The sequence below is a fragment of the Podarcis cretensis genome, assembly GCF_951804945.1.
Source record: "Podarcis cretensis genome assembly, chromosome: 4".
NCBI lineage: Eukaryota > Metazoa > Chordata > Lepidosauria > Squamata > Lacertidae > Podarcis > Podarcis cretensis.
The window spans coordinates 95,706,072-95,722,448 of record NC_137173.1 but is presented as its reverse complement, the minus strand read 5'-3'; the positions used below and the strand labels follow the sequence as shown (position 1 = coordinate 95,722,448).

At 42.2% G+C, this 16,377-nt stretch overlaps 1 protein-coding gene across 3 annotated transcripts in view; it reads left to right on the top strand.

The window, feature by feature from the left end:
• ABCC4 (ATP binding cassette subfamily C member 4 (PEL blood group)) overlaps positions 1-16,377 on the top strand; it is a 157,709-nt gene that overhangs the window by 22,385 nt on the left and 118,947 nt on the right. For all 3 annotated transcript variants that reach the window (XR_013837848.1, XM_079972434.1, XM_079972433.1), the window contains exons 5-11: positions 2,953-3,042; positions 4,370-4,533; positions 7,946-8,071; positions 8,818-9,067; positions 11,426-11,530; positions 13,168-13,257; positions 16,127-16,318. Coding sequence is in view for 2 of the 3 variants with exons in the window: in XM_079972434.1 (XP_079828560.1) it covers positions 2,953-3,042; positions 4,370-4,533; positions 7,946-8,071; positions 8,818-9,067; positions 11,426-11,530; positions 13,168-13,257; positions 16,127-16,318 (1,017 nt within the window). In the remaining variant the exon portion in view is untranslated. The remainder of the gene's footprint in view (positions 1-2,952; positions 3,043-4,369; positions 4,534-7,945; positions 8,072-8,817; positions 9,068-11,425; positions 11,531-13,167; positions 13,258-16,126; positions 16,319-16,377) is intronic.

The following is a 16,377-nucleotide window of genomic DNA, read 5'->3' as shown; positions in this document are numbered from 1 at the left end:
AAGCCAGAGCCTCATCTAGTTCAGTATTCTCAGGGGTACCAACCAGATATCTGTGGGGAGCCTTCAAGCAGAAACTGAGTGCAACAGCGCGCACTTCACCTGTACGATGTCCAGCAAGTGATATTGACAGTGGGCTATCATGGCTGATAGCCATTGATAGAGTGTTAGCTTTCATGAATTTGGCAAAACGCCCTTGAAAGCCATCCCAAGTTGGTGGTCATCACTATCTCTTGTGGGACTGAGTTCCGTAGTTCAACTGTGTGAAGTAGTTTCTTTTGCCAGTACTGAATCTTCCATCTTTACTGGAGTTCTAGTATTATGGGTTATGTGAGACATTTCTCTGTCCACTTTTTCCCCACCAGATAGAATTTTTGGCACCTCTACCATATCCCCTCTCCTTCCTCACCTTTTCTCTAACCCAAGGTGGATAAAAATCAATGCTTTAAAATAAATAAATAAATCAGATTTTTTAAAAGTTTGAATCTGATTTTTAAAATAAAATGCTTTTGGAGTAAAAATCTTTCTAAAGTTTTCTATTTAAGTTACATTATAAGCGAAAGGATATTCATCAGGAAATAAGGCTTTGCTTTAAGTTTTTCATGTGTGCTGAAACTCAGTCTATGTTTTTTTTTTAATTGTTTAACCACATCAGTTAACAAACATGGATACATTTGATTTAATTTGATTTAAATCAAATCCACCCTGCTCTAAACTAAGAAGTCTCAAATGTTGTAACCTTTCCTCACAGGAGACTTGGTCCATCCCCTCGATCATCTTGGTTGCTCTTTCTGGACCCTTTCTAACACTATAATTTCCTCTTTTTCTTTTTAGATGAAGTGACCAGAGCTGTACATAAGTGTGGTTTACACCATAGATTTGTATAACGGTAGCAAAATATTAGGGACGCGGTTGGCTCTGTGGTCTAAACCACAGAGCCTAGGGCTTGCCAATCGGAAGGTCGGCGGTTTAAATCTCCATGACGGGGTTAGCTCTCATTGCTCGGTCCCTGCTCCTGCCAACCTAGCAGTTCGAAAGCACGTCAAAGTGCAAGTAGATAAATAGGTACCACTCTGGTGGGAAGGTAAACGGCGTTTCCGTGCGCTGCTCTGGTTCGCCAGAAGCGGCTTAGTCATGCTGGGCACATGACCCGGAAAAACTGTCTGCGGACAAACGTTGGCTCCCTCGGCCTGTAAAGTGAGATGAGCGCCACAACCCCAGAGACGTTCGCAACTAGACTTAACTTTCAGGGGTCCTTTACCTTTACCTTTACCACAATATTGGCAGCTCCCCCCCCCCCCCGGTACTTTTCCTAAGATGGAGCTTTGGAAAAGATGGATTCTAAAACATTTGCTTCAAGCTATCTATCCACTACGACCCCCCAATGATTTTGTTCCTGGTCAGTCACTGCCATTTCAGAGCCCATGATGAATTAGTGTGATTACATTACTTAATTACCGATACAGTTGTGCCTTGGTTTTCAAACGCCTTGTGACTCGAACGTTTAGGCTCCCAAATGCCGCAAACCCGGAAGTGAGTGTTCCGGTTTGTGAACTTTTTTGGGAAGCCAAATGTCCGACGTGGCTTCCGCGGCTTCCAGTGCCGGAAGCTCCTGCAGCCAATCGGAAGTGGCACCTTGGTTTTCGAACGTTTTTGGAAGTTGAACGGAATGAATTCCATTTGAGAACCAAGGTACGACTGCACTAATATAGTGTGGTTGCTTAGAATGCGGGAAATAACTACAGTGGTGATGTTGCGGTTTCACGTATTATGTCATTGCAGTGTTGGGAAGAACTTATCTTAAGAGCTTAAGCAGAACTGAGCCAAAGTTGAAGGCTGAGGCTCAACCAAACCATGTCCCCACAACCATGGAGATCGGGAGCCAATGGGATTCAGCTGGTTCGGATCACCCATGTGACAGGTGGAGAAAGCATCGTCTTTCTTCTCAGCTGTCTTTGTCCTCAGTTATCACGTACCCAAATCTGAATCGTGTTTTTGGTCCAAAATGACATATTTTTTGGGTGGGGTGGAGGATATGAGCCTTTGGTGTAACCTTGGTTTCTTACACGGCCACAGCAGGGACGCGGGTGGCACTGTGGTCTAAACCACTGAGCCTCTTCTGCTTGCCGATCAGAAGGTCAGCGGTTCGAATCCCCGTGAGGGCGTGAGCTCCTATTCTGTCCCTGCTCCTGCCAACCTAGCAGTTCAAAAGCACGCCAGTGCAAGTAGATAAATAGGTACCGCTGTGGCAGAAAGGTCAACGACGTTTCTGTGTGCTCTGACTTCTGTCACGGTGTTCCGTTGCACCAGAAGAGGTTTAGTCATGCTGGCCACATGACCTGGAAAGCTGTCTGTGGACAAACGCCGGCTCCCTTGGCCTGAAAGCGAGATGAGCGCCACAACTCCATAGTCACCTTTGACTGGACTTAACTGTCTAGGGATCCTTTACCTTTACCTTTTTTCACACAGCCACAGAAGAAGATACTTGATTCATACAGCTCTAAAATCAAACATCTTCTGGAATAGTAACATACTAAGTCTGGAAAATACAGTGGTGCCTCGCAAGACGAAATTAATTCGTTCCGCGAGTCTCTTCGTCTTGCGTTTTTTTCGTCTTGCGAAGCACGGCTATTAGCGGCTTAGCGCTATTAGTGGCTTAGCGGCTATTAGCGGCTATTAGCGGCTTAGCGGCTTAGAAAAAGGGGGGGAAGGGAAAAAACTCGCAAGAACTCGCAAGACGTTTTCGTCTTGCAAAGCAAGCCCATAGGGAAATTCGTCTTGCGAAGCACCTCAAAAACGGAAAACTCTTTCGTCTAGCGAGTTTTTCGTCTTGCGAGGCATTCGTCTTGCAGGGCACCACTGTATTGTGAACAAAATACCCTACAATGCAACTAGAGAAATTAGACTTTCTCTCTCTCTCTTTTTCTTTCTTTCTCTCTTTCTCTTCCTCTCTAGGCACTTCGTCTGAGCAATACAGCCATGACAAAGACTACAACGGGCCAGATTGTAAATCTTCTATCAAATGATGTGAATAAATTTGATCAGGTAAGGCCCAGTATTGATAGCGTGGAATTCAGATAGTGGTTTGCTTCGGGGGAAACAAGACACAATCAGGTTTATTTCTTCCATACTCTAGGAGGCATTAGTGAATCGGGAGTCATTGGCGTGTTCACAGTAAACCACCCATCACGATTTAACCTGAAGCACCCAGTGTCATGACAGTATTGAGCACCCAACTCTAGGGGTGCTTTTAGCACCTTGTTCTTTCATATGGTGAACTCTCTTCTGAAGAATGGCTCACAGTGAGGGCTTCTCCACACTTCTGTTTGCGCCATGCCTAGAAAGCATGGGTCCATATTTAAATATGCTCTCTGTTCCTGTTTTTGAAAATGATGATGATGATGATGATGATAATAATAATAATAATAGAAAGCATGGGTCCAAAAGGTTTCCTCCTTGTCCTGTTCGTTACCCATGGTGCTGAATCAGAGCAAACATCAATCTGGAGGAAGCACTCTTTTCCCCCTTTCAGTTATTATTATTATTTATTCTTTATTGAATTTATATATCTCCTGGGGGGGGGGGGTCTCAAGGCGGTTCACAGAATAAAATCAAGATATAAAACCACAAAATACATTAAAAATTTTGAATTTATAATGAATTTGAAAGACATAGATATGTTCCTGTCACATTGAATTGTTTGGGGAAAGTAATGTTTTTCTCTTCTGACTTAAAATTCTATATACAAAATTCAAATATGGAAAGACTCTTTGCAGTGGATTTTGTTTTGTAATGTTCTGTAATGGGAATTTTATCTGTAAATTGTCAAGGCTAGTACAATAAAGCTGTTGTTGAAGATGATTGAAATAATTGTTTGCCTGCAGGCTCTTTTGCATACAGACACACAAACTGCTGCCGCCAGAATTTCTTCCATGTAGTCATCTTTGGTTCAGCGGTTCCTGCAAATATCCGCATGCGAACTAGAAGTGGCTTTGTTTTCTTTCAGCCCCATCTACATGTTTATTTCTCGTTCGTGTAGAAATTTCTCCATGAGTCACACAGGCAGTGCTTTTTCCCTAAAAAAAAAAATGTTTAGGGGTACTTTCATTTTGACTCAAGAACATCACCATTTTATAGTTCAAATCGGGAAAAATAAATGCAGTAAATGGACAAAAGTACAAAGTTTCACAAAATGTTTAGGGGTATGCATACCCCTGCGCCCCCCCCCGAAAAAAAGCACTGGTCACAGGCATCTCTGAACCCAGATATGATTGTGTAAGGTAATTTGACATATGTGAAGTACACCTGCGACTGTCACACTCTCGGTTCTAATCTTTGCTATCAGTAAATTTGTGTGTTTCTGTTTCTGCAGGTGACTATTTTTTTGCACTTCTTATGGGCCGGACCCCTTCAAGCGATAGCAGTAACGGCGCTTCTTTGGCTTGAAATTGGCCCCTCATGTCTTGCGGGAATGGCTGTTTTAATTATTCTGCTTCCTCTGCAAAGCTGCATTGGGAGGCTGTTCTCATCGCTGAGGTAAAAGCATTTGGCATCTCGTGATTTTTGTTTCAGAATGTTTAAAAGATCCCTGGAAAGAAACCTGCCAACTTCATTTTTGTTTTGGTTTGTATTTTGTTATGTGCACATTTTTACATAAAGTATTGGAAAAAAAGGAGCGTGTTCATTCAGTAGAAAGAACAGAAAGCACTGGAAGTCCTTGCTTGTATGATACAGGTTTTTGTTTTTTGTTTTAATCTTTATGACATCTTGTTTTTGGACTATTTGCTCGGGCGATCAAGAGTAAGGAACCTATTGCATTAGGGAGGGTTGCAGTTTTTAACTTTTAAATTCAAAAAATGAGGGGTGCGAAAAGGTTATAACATGACTTGGGAATTCAAAAGATAGTTTGGTTAAATTAATATAATTTAGTTTTACTCGGTAAGTAAACTGTTTGTAAAATTGCACAGAAATCAGTCATTGCCCAAGTACTTGCAGTTATATTCTACATTATTTATTTGTTTGTTTGTTTGTTTATTTATTTATTTAGCATTACCCAGCATTTTCAAAAGGTAAACTAAACATTCTCTGGTTTTTCCAAGAGCAGCATATGTGCTTTTAAAATCAAACATAGATTTACCAAACTAAATACTGTCCGATCACAAAAATGATAGCAGGTTTGAATTCCCTCACACCCAAAACCAGATTTTTAAGACCGCTTACAGAAGAAATTTGCAAACTTTCACCGCCTAACATGACATGCTCTGCCATTGCATATTCTTTTGGTTGACGTGTCTGCTTTAAAAGGTAGTAAAGAAAAAATGGGGTAAATTCTCAGTTACTGCATTTGTGGAGGTTTTGAAAAGACAAATTTCTTAGTGGTAAGGCCAACTATTATTATTATTATTATTATTATTATTATTATTTATACCCCACTCACCTGGCTGGATGTCCCCAGCCACTCTTGGTGGCTCCCAATAGAATGTTGTTATTATTATTATTATTATTATTATTATTATTATTTAATGTGATAAAACATCAAACATTAAAAACTTCCCTAAACAGGGCTGCCTTCAGATGTCATCTAAAAGTCAGGTAGTTGTTTATCTCCTTGATATCTGATGGGAGGGCGTTCCACAGGGTGCCACTACTGAGAAGGCCCTCTGCCTGGTTCCCTGTCACCTCACTTCTCGCAGTGAGGGAACCGCCAAAAGGCCCTTGCCACTGGACCTCGGTGTCCAGGCTGAATGATGGGTGGAGACGTTCCTTCAATTCAACAAAACTAGTGACTTCCCACTCACCCAACAGCAACATTTATAACCCAAATTGCATACAATTGCGTTTTAAGGTTTGGGCAGTATGTATTTAGATTCTCAATTTTATCCCTCCAACAGTTCCATGAGGTAGGCATGGAACTTCGCCACGGCAACTTCAGTGAACATTATGACTGAGTGAGGGATTTTTCTTGGGTCCAGCATTTTTTCAGCCAAATGTCAGTCTACCAAAAAAAAAGTGATTTTTTTTTTTTTTTGCCGGGCTTCTTAAAACCTTGTGAGGTTTCCTTGTTGCAGAGGGAATTCCAGAGTTGTGTAATATTAAGTTTTTTAGGTATATAAAGGTTACTCTAAACTTCAGAAAGGAGCAGGGCTGACTCAAAATGGTTTTGAGGAAATAAATTTGGGCCCTGCCCGCATGGTGTCCCTGAGGGTATCTTTTACTTTTACTTCCTTTTACAAATGCAGCCAGCATATTCATGCCAATAGGGGAAAGTGAAGTTCTGTACAGTGGTGCCCCGCAAGACGATTGCCTCGCAAGACCAAAAACCCGCTAGACGAAAGGGTTTTCCGTTTTTCGAGGCGCTTCGCAAGACAAATTTCCCTATGGGCTTGCTTCGCAAGACGAAAATGTCTTGCGAGTTTTTTCCCTTCCCCCCCCCTTTTTCTAAGCTGCTAATAGCCGCTAATAGCGCTAATCCGCTAAGCCACTAATAGGGATGCTTTGCAAGACGAAAAAACCGCTAGACGAAGAGACTCGCGGAACGGATTATTTTCGTCTTGCGAGGCACCACTGTACTTTGAGAGGAAGTGTCAGAAGGGGAGAGGACTATGGAGGCAAGGACCAGGAAAATATTTGAGAAGAAAGAATGGTAGCTCCTGGTGGACCTTCTTGTCCACCTTCTTGTCTTTGTTTCTCGGGCAAGATTCCCTCAGTATGGATCCACAACCCACTGTTTGCTACCAACTTCCCCATGGGGAGTTTTCCGGAAGAATGAGGATGGCAGACAGTGATAATGCCAGGTACCTGACCCGGTTTTAGCTGCCTTGTCCTGCCTCTTCTCAAAGCCATCTGCCACCAACTGCACCGTGGGGAGATTCTTGAAGAATTAATGTTTTTTATTTTTATTTTTAGTATACCACCCTATACCCGCAGTTCTCAGGGTGCTTCACAGGACAAAATCACAATATAAAATCACTGATAATACACAATCAAAACAAAAACAATTCAATTCAAAAATCCTCATGAAAATTCATCAGCCTTGCAGTATGAATTTCTCCTGATATGCAACTTTTTATATTCAGCTTTGAATAATGTATACATTTTTCTGCGAGCAATTTCCCCTAATCAAATGGATTTTTAATGTTATTTCACTAAGATATGTTCATCTTTATGCACGCTGCCTCCTAATATATACATTTTTATAAACGTCTTTGGGTTGGAGGACTGCATCACACAATTCAGATTTTTAAAAAAATTCCAAGGGCATGGTATTATTTGTGTATTTTGCTGCCAACCTTTAAGCTGCTTCAGAAAGGATGGCAGTGGCGCCCACCTGAGAGGTGCCAGAACTGAGTTCTGACTGAAAAAAAAAAGCCCTGGATAGCTGAAAAAACTTTCCCTCATTCATTCATTCATTCATTCAATGTATATAATTTATAGCCCACCTTTCCCTCCATCGAGCTCATAGTGGCTTTTGTGGTTATCTCCGTTGCTATTTTTCCAGAAAAAGAGGTACCAGAACTTACTATGAATACATTCTCTTATCATGGCAGTGGCGCACACTTGAGACATGCCAGAACAAAGTTCCTGCAAGTTCTGGCTTAAAAAAGCCCAGGTTCTTTTCCATCCTAATTTAATTCCCACAACGACCTTGTGCTATAGGTTGGTCTGAGTGACTGGCTCAAGGTCACCCATAGGTGTATTGGAACAGCGTCAAAAGCTTAAATGATTCTCTAATCTTAGGTAAACAGTTCACTAAACAGTTATTCATTAGCGTTTGTACATTCTTTCCGCTTGGAAATAACCTATGGATGTCTGCGGAATAACCATTAACCATTTTGGGGCCTATATATATATATATATATCTCCTAGAGGATGTTTTTTTAAAAAGACAAAAACCAAAAGCTACAAATGGTTTGATTGCAACTTTAATAGCTTCCTCTTGAAATTGCAGGAGCAGAACAGCAGCCTTCACAGATATAAGGATCAGGACCATGAATGAAGTCATCAGTGGAATGCGGATAATTAAGATGTATGCTTGGGAAAAGTCATTCGCTGATCTTGTGAACAACATGAGAAGGTAATGTTGAACGCTTATCCAATGTTATGGACAAGCAACCTTGCCACCTTCTAGTTTGCTTAGTTTTTTTGTTTTTTTAAAAAAACAGCTATATAGGAGTTTAATGATATGTCTTCTTTAATGATATGTCTCAAGAAAAGATTCCAAGAATTTTTTTTGGAGGACATAAAACAATTATCTCAATGTGCCTGAATAGCCTGTTTCTTATGCAATGGTAACATATATTTCTGTAAGTAGTGGTGATGTAATAATAATTACGGTTGCCGTATGCGGTAACTTAAACATATCGCCGTCTTTAAAACCTGAGAAAAGTACAAAGCGGGACCCAGCATATTTTCAATTTGTTATACCCTGAGACCTCAAAAATGTGCTCCAAAAGAGTAATCCTATATATTGTGTAAGCTATCAGGTATTTTCATAGAATTGTAGGGATCCTGAGGCTCCAGTCCTTCTTTTTTAACCTTTTTTGTTTTTGTTTTTAAAATTAGAGATATATATAAATCCAACCACAGGAAATGAAATCTTGCTCCTGCTATGATCTTTCTCCTCTCTTGTTTATTACTAAATGTGATTAGAAGAACAAAAGGACTTCTAATGCACTTCTCTCTAGATTGATTTATCGTGGTGTGTGTTTAAAATACATACGTTTCAGAAGATCTCTTTGTGCATTGAATGTATTGTTATGTGCCATGAAAATAAATACTTATTAATCAACACTGTGTTATTATTACTATTATTATTTTCAGGAAGGAGATCTCCAAGGTTCTCAAGAGTTCTTACCTTCGGGGAATGAACCTGGCATCTTTCTTCGTTGCCAGCAAAATCACCGTGTTTATGACCTTCATGACTTATGTGTTGCTGGGCAATCAGATCTCCGCAAGTCGGGTGTTCGTTGCGGTGTCTCTCTATGGTGCCGTGAGACTGACTGTTACTCTCTTCTTCCCAGCGGCTGTTGAGAGAGCATCGGAAGCAATGGTCAGCATTCGACGAATCAAGGTATTGTGTAACGCGGCAGCTAAAAAAGCCAATGCAATTCTGGGCTTCATCAATAGGAGTATAGCATCTAGATCAAGGGAAGTAATAGTGCCACTGTATTCTGCTCTGGTCAGACCTCACCTGGAGTACTGTGTCCAGTTCTGGGCACTACAGTTCAAGAAGGACACTGACAAACTGGAACGTGTCCAGAGGAGGGCAACCGAAATGGTCAAAGGCCTGGAAACGATGCCTTATGAGGAACGGCTAAGGGAGCTGGGCATGTTTAGCCTGGAGAAGAGGAGGTTAAGGGGTGATATGATAGCCATGTTCAAATATATAAAAGGATGTCACATAGAGGAGGGAGAAAGGTTGTTTCCTGCTGCTCCAGAGAAGCGGACACGGAGCAATGGTTCCAAACTACAAGAAAGAAGATTCCACCTAAACATTAGGAAGAACTTCCTGACAGTAAGAGCTGTTCGACAGTGGAATTTGCTGCCAAGGAATGTGGTGGAGTCTCCTTCTTTGGAGGTCTTTAAGCAGAGGCTTGACAACCATATGTCAGGAGTGCTCTGATGGTGTTTCCTGCTTGGCAGGGGGTTGGACTCGATGGCCCTTGTGGTCTCTTTCAACTCTATGATTCTATGATTCTAAACAAAAGCGGATGTTCTCTGGATATGTTTAATTGCAGCGTTACAAATCCACAAAACTGCCAGACCACTTTTTTTTTTTTGCAAGTCTCCCTCCTGTATCTATGTTAGCCCTTTGTGGCCTCTTAAAGAGAGCAACTACTCTATTCCAAACTTTAAAATGGGAAGAGTACTGCTGGTGGTCAACAAAAGAGGTTCAAAGACTCTCTCAAGGCAAATCTAAAAAAATGTAGTATAATCTCCGACAACTGGGAAACACTGGCCTGGGAGTGCTCCAATTGGAGAACAGTCTTTACCAAAGGTGTCGTGGGTTTGAAGATGCTCAAACTCAAGACAAAAGGGAGAAACGTGCTAAGAGGAAGGCACGCTTGGCAAACCCTCACCACGACCAACTTCTGCCCGGAAACCTGTGTCCCCACTGTGGAAGGGTGTGTGGATCCAGAATTGGCCTCCACAGTCACTTATGGACTCACTGTTAAAATCGTATTGATGGAAGACAACCTTCCTTGGCTACAAGTGGTCGCCAGAGAAGATGTTAGTCCTTTGTGGCCTCTTAGAGAGAGGAAGCACACAAACATTTTGTCAGCATTTCTTGCCAATTTATTTGTCAGGATCAGTCTACCAGTCCACCAAATTCGATAGGGCCATGCACCTGCCAATCTCACAATATTGCTGTGGCAACAAGCAATTGCGATGTGCTGCTTGCCGGTCAAGTCCCAGCCAGCCGGCTGGCTGTCAGGCACTTGGGAACTACAGCACAAGGATGCTTTGGGAAGTGCTAGGCGCAGGGCTCACATAGCACTTATTTCTCCCCTTCCTATGGTGGCAGGGAGAGAAGAAAAAGAAGTCTGCATTTTCCAAACTTGGAGGAAAAAGGAGCTTGCTTTGGCTGTTCATTGGTATGTGGCAGCCAAACCAAGCAAGATTTAACCTCTGTTAAATCCGCCATTTAAATTTGACCAAACTGCGGGAGGCAGTGGAAGACAGGAGTGCCTGGCGTGCTCTGGTCCATGGGGTCATGAAGAGTCGGACATGACTAAACAACAACAAAATCAGCCACTGAGCAAGGGTTAAATTCTGTCTTCTGGCTGGGGGTACCTGTTCCTCGCTAGGAGCAGGCATCCACAAGCAATGTAGACTTGAACCGTGTCCTCCACATCAGCTGACTTCACAAGTAAAGTCAGCTGACTTGTGGTTTGACCTCATGGGTCAGGTTATATGGTTTGTGGATCAAAAGTTTCCCATCCATTCAGTTGGTGGGCAACACTGGGGGAAGCAATGCTTACCTGGCTGTCAGACCTCTGAGTCTCTGCTATGTTCTGCTTCATTTTAAAATTTGCCTTTGAAGCAGCCTTGGGTCAGCTATTGATCTAGTTCTCATTATTAATTTTTTTGTGGGGGAGGGCACCCCTACTTTGCAAGATTTGTAGAATGAAAGTGTAGTTTTCCAGGGTGCATTTAGAATTCAATATGCTAACTTTAAGCTTTAATTTCTTAGACAGTGATTTAACTTTTCAGGTGTATTTGGAGGCTGCTCTTCCTATATATTCACAAGGAGGTGGTGGGTTATCAGTTTTCCTGACTTGAAGTTGTTTACCAGTTAGCGCCATTTATAGTTTCTGAATGTGGCTATGTAACCTTGTGATTCACAAGGAAATTCTGGGTTATTTTCCCTATGCGGTTCTGCTTTGTGCTCGAAGAAGTCTTTGTGCTTTCTCCCCCGTTGGTGCAGAACTTTTTGATCCTTGATGAGATTTCTGAGGTCAGTCCGCAACTCAAAAGTGGCAGTGAAAATACACTCCTTCATGTGCAGGATTTGACCTGTTACTGGGACAAGGTAATGTCATTCCCCACCCCCACCCCCCACTTTGAAACAGCAAAATAGGAAGGAGTTTGATTTCATCCCAGAAGTACACTTCTTCTACAGCTGAATGTTGCTGAATTCTCTTTTTATCATTGATTTAAGCAGTAAGTGGCAATGGGGAGCCAATTTGGTGAGTTGTTTTGGTTTTTGGGTGGGGGGGGGCAGAGGCAGGGAAGCAATCTTCTACATCAGAAGATGGTGTAAATTAAGATGGCATAAAGTTACACCAAATCCAAACCTTGTTCAGCAGCAAGGCTACTGCCGGCTGAGACACCCGAAGCCTGGCAGAGGGAAAACAAGCCTTTAAAATATATATTTTTAAAAATTTCACTGCCTTTATTGCCGGCTTAAATGGTTTCCAGATTGCATGATCGAGTTGAACAGACTTAGGTTCCAGCCTTTTCTCACATCCAGTCCATTCCCGAGGCAAAACATTGGTCCAGCACATCCACTGTTCGATTGTAACAAAATCTCTAATCCGTTTAAAAGAAATATTAAAGTTATTGATAAGAACGATTTAAAGGCAAGTAGTTAACACCGTGAAAATCAATTAAATTCAGCCGTAAATTAAAAATATTAAAACACTTGGACGTCTTCTTGCCTTAACAAAAATGTTTTAAGCCGGTACTGAAAATAATACAGCAAAGACGCCTCATTTGGTATACAGAGATTCACTCGTGCACTTACTCAATTCTATGAACTCTTGAAGTTCTCCATAACATTCTGTGATCATTCAGATTTTCAGTAGGCCCCATTTCACCAAGCATATGCTATCTTGCTATCTCAAGTTGCGTTCTCTGTATTCTTTCTATTCAGTAGCTATGTTCTGAAACACAGTGTTATATTTGAATCAGATTTTCTGTTGAGTGAAAGTGCCGTACAGTGAAGGTGATATCATGCTCACAAAGGTTGTGGCAGGATGGTTTGCGTGTTGTGAATGAGTGTGTGTTAATATGGGGCTGATGCTGCCACCTTGTGGGGCTTTATAAATAATATTTCAAAAGGGATCGTCCTCCAAAATTCAAACCTCCCGAAGTTCAAAATGAATCAGTATTAAAGGTTTTAGAACACAGGCATGTGAGCTGAGGCTTGGGTTTTAGGGAAGACTTGGTTTCCTTTTTTTAATTGATTATTGATTGCTTATTTTATTTCTATACTGCTTAATATATTAAAAATATCTCTAAGCGGTGTACAGGAAACTGAAGTGACAACAGCGTAAACAAAATATTACAAAAAGACACAGTTACATATAAAGATGTTACATTAATACAAAGTTACTATATATATAATCGAATCTTGAAAACTTATTAAATGATCTCACTGGATAGTATTTATTTATTTCAAGAAACAATTAGAAGAAAAGATGCCGCTGAGCTATGGTGTAGAAAATATGTGGCCAGGTTTCACTCTGAAACAATGCTGAGAGAATATAGATGTAATTCTAAATCACTTGAAGTTTTCACCCTGATTCTTAACCTATTTACTTTGAAACAAATACTATTACTTTCATTGAACCCTGTTTCCAGGGTATATTTTATTGGGACTGCAGACTTTTCTGATTCTAATACGTGTCAGAATTTTTTATTAATTGTTCTTTTGTTAATGTATAGGCTCTGGAATTGCCGACACTTCAAAACATTTCAATTACTGTCAGACCGGGAGAATTACTAATTGTGATTGGCCCCGTAGGAGCAGGAAAAGTAAGTCATAACTCAGATTTTTACACTGCTTAGAATTACAGTTAAGTTGTGCACAAACCATCCAGTCTTCTAATTTTGAGGCAGGTGGAAGGTGGTCAAAATAGGTTTTAAAGATTTTGCAAATTGCAAGAGCTATGAAGTCCTAACGCTTCAATCCATGGACGCAGGTATTATTTTTGTCTGCTATTATGGTATGTACTTTTGTGTTTTCATCTTGTAAACCACCCTGTGATCTTTGAATGAAGGGCAATATGGTAATTTAATAAAAAATAAAACATGCATGTATCTGTCATAAGTTCTAAAAATGCTTCCCAATTTGCTTCTAAACAAAGAGTGTGTGCCCAGATTTGGGCATTCATGCCTAGGTTAACTAAGTGGAGATAGACATCGCCTGGAAAGACAGGTGCACTAATGCCAGTGTACTGGAAGAAGCAAAGATCACTTGTGTTGAAGCAATGATTCTTCAATGTCAACTTCATTGGACTGGTCATGTTGTGCGGATGCCTGATTATCTTCTTCCAAAGCAACTACTCTATTCCGAACTTAAAAATGGAAAGTGTAATGCTGGTGATCAACAGAAGAGGTTGAAAGACTCTCTCAAGGCAAATCTAATAAATAAATAAATAAATAGTATAAACACAGACAACTGGGAAACACCGGCCTGCGAGTACTCCACTTGGAGAACAGCCCTGACCAAAGGTGTCATGGGCTTTGAAGACGCTCAAACTCAGGATGAAAGGAAGGCACACTTGGCAAACCCTCACCATGATCAACTCCTGCCCAGAAACCTATGTCCCCACTCTGGAAGGATGTGTGGATCCAGAATTGGCCTCCACAGTCACTTACGGGCTCACTGTTAAAACCGTGTTTATGGAAGACAATCTTACTTGGCTATGAGTGATCTCCAAAGAAGAAGAACTAAGTCGAGATAGACATGAGCCTTTTGCCCATGTGCCTAGCCCCCTCCTTCCTGGTAACTGTGGTTAGTAGGATCTGAAACAATGGTTTGGAAGATTTTTTTTGGGGGGGGTTATTATGGTTTGTTCTGATCCTAGTAACCACAGTTTCCCAGTTTAGACTTAACAAGGGACTATGGTTACTTAACCTAGGAAGTCTTCAGTCGCAGCATTCCCAGAGGGGGAGAAAGGAAGCATAGAGCGCATAGCTATTTCGGCTTAATAAGTGTGTGGCTGAGGATCACACCAATGAACTGAAGGATGTGGACCCGAATAAATGAATGAAATACATTACTCAGGTATTCCAAACTCTTGCATTGCGTGACAGGCCAATCTGTGCTGCTGCTGCTGCTGCTGCTGCTGCTGCTGTGTAACGAGAGATCTGCACCTCTGCAACTAAAGCAGATTGTTTTGCAGTTGTAGAATCCCAAAAAAAGCTTTGCTAGAGCAAAACTGTGCCAAGATTTAGGGTTGCTTTGTGTATCCAGCTCTAACTGTGTCTCTTACACTTTGGAGGGAACCGTGCCACTAATTGCCATGACTCATTACTGGCTTTTCTTTATTCTTGTTCATTGCTTTTATTCTTAAGGGAGAAATGGAAACCAATAAAAGAGTACATAAGAAAGGTTGAGAGAACAATTTGTGGGGTTTTTTAAATTAAAAAAATAAGCTTGTGTGGAAGGATTTGGGGGCAGTTGGTTAGCATAGCCTGATGTGGAGGGGAGCACAGTGGTTAGAGTTAAAGGGTAAAGGGACCCCTGACCATTAGGTCCAGGCGTGGACGACTCTGGGGTTGTGGCGCTTATCTCGCTTTATTGGCCGAGGGAGCCGGTGTTCAGCTTCCGGGTCATGTGGCCAGCATGACTAAGCCGCTTCTGGCAAACCAGAGCAGTGCACAGAAATGCCGTTTGCCTTCCCACCAGAGCGGTACCTATTTATCTACTTGTACTTCGTGCTTTCGAACTGCTAGGTCGGCAGGAGCAGGGACCGAGCAACGGGAGCTCACCCCGTCCCGGGGATTCGAACCACCGACCTTCTGATCAGCAAGCTCTAGGCTCAGTGGTTTAACCCACAGCGCCACCCGCGTCCCCCATGGTTAGGGGTAGCCAGGGCTTTTTTCATCTGGAACTCACGGGAACCCAGTTCTGGCACCTCCCAGGTGGGCGCCATTGCCATTATAAGAGGCATTCATAGTGAGTTCCAGCAGCTCTTTTTCTAGAAAAATAGCACTGGTGTTAGCTATAGTTATGTCTGGTGCTATTTATTAAGTCTTCACCCTGGTAAATATACCGTATTTTTCGCCCTATAGGACGCACTTTCCCCCCTCCAAAAATGAAGGGGAAATCTGTGTGCGTCCTATGGGGCGAATGCAGGCTTTCGCTGAAGCTTGGAGAGCGAGAGGGGTCGGTGTGCACCGACCACTCTCACTCTCCAGGCTTCAGGAAGCTATCAGCAAGCCTGGGGAGCCCGCGGGACTTCCCGCAGGGCTCCCTATGCTGCGGATAGCAGCCTGCAGCGCGGGGCGCGCTGAAGCAGAGTGCCCGGTGCTTCGGGCAGATATCCCTTTCTCCTCTAAAAACTACGGTAGGTGCGTTTTTAAAAGCTCGGGCTTCCCCCGTGGGTGGGTGGGGGGATAAAAATTTTTTCTTTATTCCCCCCCCCCCCAAAAAAAAAACACCTAGGTGCGTCCTATGGGCCGGTGCGTCCTATAGGGCGAAAAATACGGTAAGTGCAGGAAGATTAGGTGAGGGAGCAATTGAGCTCCTCTTCCAGTTGCTTGACAATAGCTAAAAGCATTATGTCGGCCCATGTAATAAGGGTTGCAGGAGGTGAGTGGATTTGCATGTACACATTTTTTCCTGCACCCATCAAAAACCTTAACTTTAATTATTTTTCCTCCCCAACGCTTTCAGTCTTCACTCTTGAGTGCTGTCCTTGGTGAACTGTCTGCAGCCAAAGGTTTCACAGATGTTCGAGGGAGAATAGCGTATGTTTCTCAGCAGCCGTGGGTGTTTTCTGGCTCCGTAAGAAGTAACATACTCTTCGGAAAAGAATACCACAAAGAAAAATACGAAAAGGTTCTCCGAGTTTGCGCTCTCAAGAAAGTAAGTCCTTGTCATTGAAATTCTACTCAGTATTGATCCAGAGCAGAGCTCAGACGTAT